The sequence below is a fragment of the Malus domestica genome, chromosome 08 (assembly GCF_042453785.1).
Source record: "Malus domestica chromosome 08, GDT2T_hap1".
NCBI classification, from domain to species: Eukaryota; Viridiplantae; Streptophyta; class Magnoliopsida; order Rosales; family Rosaceae; genus Malus; species Malus domestica.
Window position 1 is genome coordinate 15,078,137 of NC_091668.1, and position 12,086 is coordinate 15,090,222.

At 33.5% G+C, this 12,086-nt stretch overlaps 1 protein-coding gene across 1 annotated transcript; it reads right to left on the bottom strand.

The window, feature by feature from the left end:
* Positions 1-7,071: 7,071 nt before the first annotated feature.
* LOC103441491 (uncharacterized) lies at positions 7,072-9,625 on the bottom strand. The gene is made up of 3 exons (XM_008380175.4): positions 9,209-9,625; positions 7,689-7,747; positions 7,072-7,606 (listed from the first exon to the last, which is right to left on the bottom strand). The coding sequence occupies exons 1-3, from the start codon at positions 9,335-9,337 to the stop codon at positions 7,231-7,233; spliced, it is 564 nt and encodes a 187-aa protein (XP_008378397.3). The 5' UTR covers positions 9,338-9,625; the 3' UTR covers positions 7,072-7,230.
* Positions 9,626-12,086: the final 2,461 nt, after the last annotated feature.

Consider the following 12,086-nt stretch of genomic DNA (forward strand, 5'->3'; position numbering starts at 1 on the left):
TAGAATTAGTTTTGAAGTAATATTTATGTGGTAATGTGGTATGTGCAAATTTAGAAGAAAAAAAATATATTTTTCTTAATAGGTCGGGTCATTTTACCTACTGGGTAAAAAGACCCAACCTGTTAAGAACCCGTTAAGATGGGTGTGACACGACATGACCCGTTAAGATAAAAGGTGTTACACGAACACGGCAAACATGACCTGTTTTCCAGGCCTACTATGAATGGACACATATACTCTTCTAAACCACTATTTTAACTACTTGAATTTTCCAAGTCTAAATCTATCATATTAATACTCTCTATACTATAGATGCTTTCATTATCACTTAAATCATCTAAACTATATATTGACTGAATATCTTCATCTTCTTCTAATTTGAACGTCTCTTATCTCTCGGTTGTTTACCTAACTTATGACATTTTGACCTAATGTGTCCTACTTCCCCACATAGGTAACATTTACTACTTTTATCTTTTGGTGCTTTATATTTTCTAATCCATGGGTTATTACTTCTTTTCCTAAATTGTTTTTGTCACATCCCGGCCCTGGGCGGACCACTTCTCGGGCCCGCTCCACCACCGTAGCACAATATTGTCTGCTTTGGGCCCCGACTACACCCTCACGGTTTTGTTTCTGGGAACTCACACGAGAACTTCCCAGTGGGTCACCCATCATGGAAGTGCTCTCGTGCACTACTCGCTTAACTTTGGAGTTCCGATGGAACCCAAAGCCAGTGAGCTCCCAAAAGGCCTCGTGCTAGGTAGGGATGGGAATATATATTTAAGGATCACTCCCCTGGGCAATGTGGGATGTTACAATCCACCCCTTAGGGGCCCGACGTCCTCGTCGGCACACCATGGCCAGGGTTAGGCTCTGATACCAAATTGTCACATCCCGGCCCGGGGCGGACCACTTCCCGGGCCCGCTCCACCACCGTAGCACGATATTGTCCGCTTTGGGCCCCTACTACACCCTCACGGTTTTGTTTCTGGGAATTCACACGAGAACTTCCCAGTGGGTCACCCATCATGGGAGTGCTCTCGTGCGCTACTCACTTAACTTCGGAGTTACGATGGAACCCAAAGCCAGTGAGCTCCCAAAAGGCCTCATGCTAGGTAGGGATGGGAATATACATTTAAGGATCACTCCCCTGAGCGATGTGGGATGTTATAGTTTTGGAATATATTTTCACTTTCTATATTTTCCTGAAGGTCTTATGTTGAAATTTTTATGTTGTTTATAGGGTTACTATGACTTATATTTCTTTTTGTACATTTTCTTATGCTTATTTTTTGTATGACATTCATACTATTATGGTAAATCTTTATTTTTACAACTCATATAAAATTGCTTCCTAATTTGTCGTTTTCTTTTATTTGGCTACACTCTTGTCTAAGTATATCATATACATGTTGAATTCTAGGTCCTATTGCAATATCATTTTTCTTTGGATGCTTTTGTCATTCATTCCAAATCTTTTCTCTTGTTGATCCTTTTATTTTTATCATATAAGTATCTAATAAATTAATATCACTCATTCTACCTATTCTTCCTAAATATTTAAAGAAATCTGAGTAATATTCAGCTATGTACTGTAAATCAAAATTTGTAATTGTTCTAAATTTCTAATAGCTCTTATTTGTTCTTGTTCACTTCTGTCATCTAATCTATTATGATCTAAAAATTCTTGTTTGATTAAAGTAATAAAACCATCCATATTAAAATGTGTTTTAACTACCTAATGATGTTCTGGATTTTGAATTTTCCATGATTGAAAATAATAAAAATCTAAACCATCTAAAGTATGCTCAAAATAATCTAACATATTTTGTGAATTACTAAAATATAACATTAATGTTGCATGTACTCAACCTTTTTTCCATCTTTCAATTGTTTTCTCTCAATTGTGTGGATCTACATTATCTAAGTTAAACATATTACCTACTATATTAATTTGTTATAACCCTCTCAAGTTTGGTATCCTATTTTTTCTAGGTGATCTCATCATTTTTTTCATCTATATAATCTACTCATGCTTGCTCATTATATTGTTCATTTGTTTGTCATAAGAATTGTTGATCTGTTCTAGCTGTGTAGCTTGGATTATTTTCTACTCCTGATATACTACTTTCTTCTGGTGGATTACATTCTATTTTTACTTCTAGTAAATTATTGTATTCTTTTGATCCTAAAATATGTTCTACTTCTATTTTTAAAATTAATTTTTTGCTTGTTTTATTAACACCTCATATATTGTTGGATACACCCTACATTTGCTTTTCTATTCAAAGTTTATCTTAATGCACCCCACGTAGTTTCCCATTATACCCTCACACCCTACACTCTTAATATACACCCCATATTTTCTACGTACACCTCACACTTCACATCTTAGGTGCATGTACATATTTTTATAGTTTTATTTTTATATTTTACTTCTGTAATCACAACAATAAAATTAGGTTAAAGAAGAATGTGAGGTGTATGTAGAAAATTGGATCGATGCCTTCTTGAATCATTGGAAGAAAATCTATATACTCGAAATGAGTTTTTTTTTTTTTTTTTGGGGGGTTATATAAGGTGCACATCTTAGCCGGTTATTATATTCTTAGCAGGGCTGACCCAAGCCCAGAGTGGGCAGGGCGACAGTCAGGGGCCCAAAAAAATTAGGGGCACCAAAATTATTAGTGTGACATATTTATATACGTTTTCAGAAGAGTATAAATTTATAAAATTTGGTTTAATGACAAAGAAATTTTATTAGAACAAGCGATTTTGTTGTTTGAAATTAATGAGGAGGTCTTGGGTTCAAAACACCTGTTTGCTTATTTAAATTCCAATTTTTACAAATTTCTTTCCATAACAGTATAAATTTATAAAATTTGGCTAAATGATTAGAAGTTTAATTAGAAATAATGGTTTTTGTATTTAAAATTAGCGAGAGGTCCTAAGTTAGAAATGCTATGTGCATGTTTATTTTTTTTCAATTTTTACGAATTTTTGTTTGGTTGTTAATTTATTTTTAATTACTAGCTAGTAACTATGTGAGTTGCTATTTTTAAACATTCGTTCCAATTCAAGTCTAATCTTCAACAAAGGGTAATGCATAGACTAAATTTTTAGATCAAATGACGTGTCATCCAAAGGTTAATTTGGTGCCCTTTCATTAATTATACATATCCCTAAAGACTCAAAAATATCATTATTTTTTTTAGTCTTATATTGACAAGGTTAATAAATAAGAAAAAAACACCTCATGATTTATACAAAAACACTTTAAAAGTTCAGATGGAAAACAAAACTCATAATCTATCTACTTATAAGCATGAAGTTTTTTGGTTTCCTTCTCTGGATACAAAATAAATTAGTTTTTCCGTGTTTCTAAATTATTGAGTTTGAAATGCTTTTCTAAATATAATTTTATCAATGTCTTAACTGTAAAAACAAATAATTTTTTTATATGAAGTGAGGGCACGTTTTTTGGCTTCGCCCCTGGCCTCAAAAATCTATAGACCGGCCCTGATTCTTAGCAATGGAGGTGTCCATTTCTAACAGCAGTCTTCTTGTGATTATATTCTTAGCAGCAGAGGTGTCCAGGTTTTTTTGACAAGAGACTTCGAAATTTGAATACTGGTGGCAGTTGAATGACTGAATTAGTCATGCAGCTCTTAAACGAAGTGTATTACTTCTTCAGCTTGACACGCGTTCGGAGAGCTACATACTGTGTACAAATAAAACCAGTTTTCAGTATGGTGATGAAAGCTTTGGAGATTCGAGATAGTGACAATGTCATCAAATGAAAATGCAGCAAACAATATAGTTGTCCAACTGACCTGGTATAGCCGCTGCAAACTTGGTATTCTTTGCTCATCTAAGGATACAAGCATGAGGTCGAAATTGTTTGATCCAACTGAAAAAAATAAATAAATAAATGTTTGATCCAACCATCTCTTGGGATGTTTATGTTAAAAGTGATTTGGAGTGTATCTAGAATTTATTATTATTTTTTTTTAAATCTCATGAGGTCGAAATTGCATTGCATATTAGGGTATACAAGTTATTTGGTATTAAATTTTAATGTGAGGTGTATTCAACATTATGTGGGATGTTAATAATAAAAGCCTTAATTTTTTCATCTCTTCATCTGAAATTCTATGTAGTTCTAAATCATATCATATGTCTTATATTTTTCTACATATTGTTCTTCATTAAATTATCAGTCTATGAGCTTATCTATATAATATGATCAAAATTTTGCTCAACAAAATTAATATCTAAATTATCAAAAGTCATATGAATACTGTCATTTTCAATTTCACTCTCATCATTTTCTATATTTTATAATTGCTTATAATTACTAATTTAATTGTTGATTCACCTGTACTAGTTTCATATATTTGTAAACTATCTGATTGTCTATTTCTTGCTACTTGTAAATTAGGTGATGTCGACTGAATTTCTTCTAAAAAACTATTATCTACAGGTTTTGCTTCTATCATATTTACATACTTACTACCAAATGTTTAAACTAAATTTTGAAATTCTAAATTAAGCTTATGTGTCACATCCCGGCCCGGGTCCACCACATCCTGGGCCCGCTTTACCATCGTAGCACGATATTGTCCGCTTTTGGCTTACCATTCCCTCACGGTTTTGTTTTTGGAAGCTCATGAGCAACTTCCCAATGGGTCACCCATCATGGAAGTGCTCTGGCCTCCTTCTCACTTAACTTTGGAGTTCCTACGGAACCCAAAGTCAATGAGCTCCCAAAAGGCCTCGTGCTAGGTAAGGATGGAAATATACATTTAAGGATCACTCCCCTGGGCGATGTGGGATGTTACATTATGAGTATATTTAGTAGACATTGTTCCAATATACATTAAACTAATACATAAATACTTATATTCTCCTTTCATATTATAATTTTTTGTTCTTATGCTTACTTTAATAAATTTACTAAATTCGTTAATTGTCATAACATAATTAGGAATACAATCTATTACTGCTAAATTTGAACTTAAGTCTACTTCAACTGTTGTTATTGCAACTTGTTGGTAATTATCTTATCTATCATCATATATGTATACTAAAAATTTTGTGCCTACTTGCACTCTAGTTAATCTTACTATTCCTATTGAAATTGTTCATATATGAATTTGGTTAAAGTGTGATTTTCTGAATTGATGAACTGCTTCTTTACTAAGTAAATTAAGTGTAACTTCTTTATCAGTACAATTAACTTCATGTTGATAGATGTTACTTACAATCCTACTTCTATTTTCAAATAAACCTAGTTGATACAAATTATATTTATTTTATTGTGCTCTCTCAAATCCTCTTCTAATAAACTCATGTGCTTCTTCTACATTTAGATAAATATCTTTAGCTCTAACTATTTCTTTTCTTTTTCATCTAAAGAGTTTTATTTTTTGTTATCAAAAGGGTTTATCTTAGATCTTCTAATGTGATTATTTGTACTTGAAATTAAATTTTCTAGCTTTTGTAACAAAGATGGTGGAAGTGATAAAGATGTGCTATGATTAACTTCTATTATTTGTTCTTTAATTTGATTTAATTTTTCAGCTAAATTTAAAACTAATTGGATAATTAAATTATTTTGTCTAATAGGGATATTACTACTGGCTACTTGCGTCGAAAAGTTTGTTAAACATACTAGTTCTTTATCTAACTAACTAATTTCTTTCAAAGCTTGAATATATTTCCAATTAGTTCTAGAATCGGTCATTAAATTAATAATCTATCTATTTTATTATGTAACTTATTTACTTGTTCACTCAAATATTTTTCTGCTACTTGAATTTTTTGTACTTCTAATTTTAATTGTTCAACAATTTTTTAGTGATCTAAGTTCTACTTGATTAGGCTTACTATTTATAATATTAATAAGTTCTTTTATTTCTCTTTTGTTAAGAAACCTTTAAAATATTTTTATTATTATCTTCTAGATTGAGATGTACTATAATCTAAATTTTGCTTAATAGTTTTTATGCAATTTTTCTAAAATATTCTAACAGCTAGTCTAATAAATAATTATGCTTATTATTTTCTAGTTTTATAGTTTCTACTTGATTAATAATAAGATCTACAGTACTATTTGTTTGTGGATTTTCTTCACTATATAAAATATGATTATGCTTTCTTAATGGAAAATAACAAATTAAGCTATTTTGGTCTAGGGTGATTTTTTATTTTTTTTTTCTGTTCACTAATTTCTAAATTAAGATAATCTATCATAAACTACAGTCTATATTTTTCTAAGGTTATGGCTAATTGATTTCTTAAAAACTCTCTTTCTTCTCTCAAGGTCTCTAAAATAGATCTGTTGCACTTTTTGCTTCTAATACGTTATGTTGTATTTCTGTGTTTTTATATTTACCAATAAATGAAGGGTGTTTAAAAACTATCTTGCTGCAATCACTTCTGTATTTATTTATGCCAGATATCTTTATAAGGAACCAAACTGTCTGAATACCTTGAAGGACAGTATATGTATTTTTGAAAACTTTTGTCCAAATGGTTAAATGGAAGTTTTTAAGGACTTTTCATTAGTCTTTCCTTTTTTTTTCTTTTTTTTATTTTCAATTATTTGGTTGATTCAATTTGTACGGTTATTTGATTGCTCTTTGGACAACCCCAACATCGGCACTTACCGGAGCGGGCGAGAGGCAGGAGGCAAGCCGGAATGGAACATTGTTGTAACGAACAACTGCAAATGTGCTCGAAGCCGCATAATCTTGGGATCCTCCCGTGCTTCTGCTGCCTAATCTTTTACTGTTAGTCGTGGTTGTTGAGAACTAATTGAGGGGGAGGCCCTACAGGTTTTGATGCTTTTCGTTTCAAATAAAATACATGTAGAAATAAATAATCCATTTATGAAACGGACGTCGGAAAATGGTTCCTGCCCATCTCTGTCTACTATTGTCCTCTAATTCGCCCTTTGTCCAAAAGTCATAAACAAACGAGCATAAGAGATAAGAGTGCGCACAAATCACTTCACAAACACCGTTGTAATTCTTATCCATAGAGAGAGAGAGAGAGAGAGAGAAGTATTAAAGGTGTAGAACTAAGAAATCTGATAGCTTAACAAGTACTGTGAACATTTCTACCATATGTGGACATGCCACCTAAATTTTACTCAACTCCTACAACCCCAAATTCCTGATAACCAGAAAAAGGCGGCAAGTTTAAAGAACAATGAGAAAAAATTCATTTCCTCCTCTTAGCAGGTGGCTGAGGAAGGTCTTCCTCCTCGTCTTCCTCGTCCTCTTCTTCTTCGTCTTCAGTTTCTTCCTCCCCATCATCACCATCATCGTTGTCGTCGTCATCATCATCATCGTCCTCCTCATCTTCTTTATCATCATCCTCATCCTCTTCACTTACACCATCACCATTCGCCTTGGGCTCGTCTTCTGGATTTTCTTTACCGTCCTTCTCTTCCCCAGAGGCATCATCCTCGTCGCCACCATCTTCATCCTGGTCATCACCAGCATCATCATCATCATCATCCTCGTCCTCGGTTTCACTTGCATCTGTGTTCTCAGGACCAGGTTTTCCCACTACATAAAGCTCAGTAATACGAAACCTGCATAGAAATTTTGGCCTCAGAAATCCCCTTCAAAAGAATAAAAGATAAAATGGTGGACATTTTAAGTCAGAACACTAACTCTGTGACAGCCTCAGGTTTTTTGGGAAAAACATTGATTGTGTTTGGCATAGACCCCATCTGAAAAAACCAGAGTGTGAATGGAGATACAAGTTAAAATAAGCAGTATTTACTTACCAAGTTGAAAAGGTTCAACTCAGCAGCAAAAAGAGCAATAAGCCAATAAGTCAAAACTAGATTAGGACAGTGCAGCTTCATGATAAGTCATGCTACACAGACACACAGGGTCAGAATCAACTTAGCTTATATGGTCACTAAGATAGCTTATTTTACCCGGTGTGAAGAGTTGGACTTTTATACATTAATGGAAATATCATTGATACTTTCATTTTCAGATAAGAGAAGAAATAAAGGATGCCTCAAGCCAATAACACAGGCTTTCATATTTCAATTTACACCAGCGTGAAAAGCGAAGGAAACTAAAACCTACCCCAACAACTCTATCTGTTCAAGACCGTGACCTACGGCCTAGAAAGGTAAATTTGAGTGTTCCCCTCCACTAGAACAATCTGGTTAAATTTTGATAAAATAAAAAAAAAAAAAAAACACTAGTCCTATAATTGTAAGCCAACATAAGGCAAATGACAATCCTTTTCCTCCCCTCCATGAGGACAAATTGAGTTGTAGACTGCATTTTTCTATGTCCCTGCGACATATTCCACCTTATAAGAACAATATTAAAGCAGAAATATACTCTAGTTCAAGAAGAACCATGCGCCAACCAAAAAACCCTGAAACACAAGGTAATTTTCAATATAATTTAGGACAAAAGGCTAGCATCGCACATCATCATTATGGCACAGGAAGTATCTCATCTGGAGGACATCGTAAAGTAAAAGTGGTCAGGCCATCATATAATTGAACCCCAAGTTGATTATATTCAGTCGACTTCCAAGTAATAACAATTTAAACACTGACCAAGTCAGGATCTAGGGAAACGCATTCAAATTCTATACATTAGACATAACTAAACAAAAAATCCTCTCTTCCAATCTCTTTGTTTTCATCTTTCAAGTTTATACTTTATAGCCGCACACATCAAGTTTGAATCAGTACGAAAATACTCAACAAACGACAAAAACACTAGTTAAAACAACAGCACATCAGAAATCTTACAATTGTAAAAATGTATGAGAAAAAAGTATAGTACAAGATTCCGAACAGTAATAAAAAATAAAATTTAAAAAAAAAAAGAAAAAAAAGGGGAAACCGACAAGCATCTCAACAAATTCACATAGTCCTAAGTAGAGTAAAAACTATGAAAACCACAGGGAGCAAAAAAAAAAAATCATCACAAACATATTAGCAAAAGTAAAAACAAAATATATAAAATACGGAAGAACGTCATAGTTCTTGAAGCTAAAAAATAAGATAAAATAAAACCCCCAAATTACCTAGAGAAATCCCAATGCACTAAACCAAACACAACTAAACTAAGCAAATAACATAAAATTGTTAATTAAAAACAATTCAGACCACAAAATTGAGGCAAAATTAGTTGTGAAGTCAGAGAAAATATACCATCAAGCAGGACAAAGCAAGAGACTTGGCAGCAGCAGCAATGGTTGCCTCAGCCACCACAGCCTGCACCACAGAGCAGAGAAAACTGTCCAAAACGAAGCCGTTTGAGCAGAGGCTGTCCATCTCCATGCCCACAAACGAGTTTCTAGACAGAGAAAACCCTAATTGAGAAAGAATTTGAGGAGAGGGGAATTTAGGGTTTTGGGAAATCGGGGACTTTAGTTAGGGTTTTGAGGATATTGTACTTGGGTAGAGAATTTTGATGCTACCGTAGCCACTAGGACCTGGATCCCGAAGGAGTAGCAGAAAAGATAGGTTGACAGCAATAGAAACGACGAAGAGTTATTGACCGTAGGATATGTAGCAAAGATAAGATCTTGGATGTTAGATGTGATCTGAAGGGTGTGGTTTAACAGTGTTTCGTTGAAATGAAGGTGCTGTCAGTTTTAAGAATTACCTTCATTGACTTATCGGTTTTAACTTGGGCATTGTATTTGGGATTAAGTACTTATTTAGTCCCTTAGACCATCTCCAATTGATAATTGGTCAGATGACTCATTTTAGCTCTCTGGTCCTTCAAGATATTAATATTTTAATAAACGGTACAAAGTCATATTTTCTTCCGTCTCCAACCGAGGGTCAAAGGGCCAAACATAATTTATTATTTAAATTTAAAAAGGGAGCTGATTTTCACACACCTTTTATAGCTTTTCCCACACCCCTCTTTGTTCCAGGCCATCGGATTGAATAAATCAAACGAAAACAACGGATATGATTAGCCAAGGGTGTGTAGAAAGCTATAAAAGGTGTGTGTTTATCATTTCCCTTTAAAAACTACAACAACTTAAATTCAAAAAATAAAACTTATATTTAAAAACTACAACTTAAATTTCAAAACGACGAATTAAATTTAAAAACTACAAATTAAATTTAAAAAATTACCTACAACAGGATTTTGTTGCACATCTTTGGGCTTAAGAAGCATGGAGTAGACGTTTAAGTTTTATATTGTTAAATGTTTTTAAAAATGTTATTTAAGTTTCATGTTATTAAATGTTTTTTTATGTTGTATAATTTGTATGTTGGTTAATGTTATTTACTGTTGTTTCATATTGTTTAATGTTGTTTCATGTTACTTAATTTAATTTAATGTTGTATAATGGCTTAGGAAGTTAAAGGAAAAAAATATAATTTAAAAAAAAATATGAAACAAATTTTGTAAAATAGAAGTTATAGGAAAAAAAATATAATTTAAAAAAAAAATACGAAACAAATTTTGTGAAAAAGAAGTTATAGAATTTAAAATAAAATAAAACAAATTTTGTGAAATAGAAGTTATAGGAAAAAATGAAATTTAAAAACAAATATGAAACAAATTTTGTAAAATAAAAGTGTTGAACAAAAAAATAATAAACATATGAAAAAATAGAGTCCACACAAATTGGGTCAAACTACAAGGTGTAATCCAAGCCCAAAAGATGAGGATGGGCTTTACCCACAAATACATCCAGAAATAAATAAATAAAATTATATTTTTCTCCTACAAAAGTGGGGAAGTAACGTGCACAAAAGAAAAAAACAGGTGCTCCCCATTTTCTGCAAACAAAAAGGAACGTGGAGTCAGAAATGGTGGTTAACAGAAAGTGGCAGGAGGTCATGGCCTCTACCTCTCCCCCACGTAACAAATTCTAGAGCTTTCCTAGGATGCCTATAAATAAGCATCACCTGCAGCAAGTAAGGGGGAACAAAAAAAAAAGAGGGGATACTCTGCAGAAAAAAAAAATAGAGAAACATTGAGAGAAAATACTCAGAGCAACGAAGTGCTGTCAGGAAAGAGAGCAAGCAGTTCAACCTTCGTGCTTTCGAGTCAAGAACCAAATAAGAATATTCATCACCAGGTATGAAACAAGTTCTATTTAAATTATTTTTTCTGTCTCTTGTTTCGTTGCAGGAAGAACAAAAGCAGAGCAACGCAAAAAGCGTTGCGGCATAGACCACCATAGAGAAACAAATAGAAGGCAAAAATAAAAGAAAGGGGAAGAACATGCAGAGGTCCACGGCAAATGATTTGTTTTTCCTAATCTTTCTTTTAGCCTTTTGGCTTTTGTTTCTTTGTCTGGTATTTTCCTGCACCAAACAGATAGAGGTGGAGACTCTGAACAAATCTACCAGTTCCCCACTAACAAGCAGCAGAGATAATCTCCAAGAATCCCATGAATTTCTTCAGGGTGGCCTAGACCACCCCGTGAAGTTCCAATCAAAGTCTAAGTAACCCATACATGCCGTCTGTACATTATGCGACTTGAAGTAGATGGGTTTGGCAAATGCCGTGTTGCATAAAGCCAGAAGAAACTCATTCTTTGCGGTCCAAAACAGATGCATTTGTGGCAAATAAACAAGGGAAAAGAAGCAAAATGCAACTTTTGCTCCCCTTGACCGACTCATATTTGGTCTCTATGAAGAAAAGACAGCAAGGACACAACACATACAAAGATGTAACACAAGAAAGAGAGGAAATTATTCTGTTTGGTGTTTTTGCTACCCACGGGTACAAAGCATGGAGGTTGCCTTTGGCTAAAAATTATATGAAAACTTATTGGGGAAAGAGTCCAAGGAAAAGGAGAACATGGAAAAGATGGTTTGCAAAAGAAAAGAAAACTGAAACTTCCCCTAACCGACTCATGCCTGGTCCAATTCCACAAGAAGAAAAGTTTTCAAACACAACTCTTGACCAAAGACTGCTACAAGACAAAAAGGAAAGAAATGAAATTTCCCAATCTTTGAATAAACAGCCAAAAGAAGGTTCAAAGCCTTCTTTGCCACGTGAAGATGGAGCAAAGATATTCATTGTGTCAAAATTAAAATTTTCGCCTGCTTC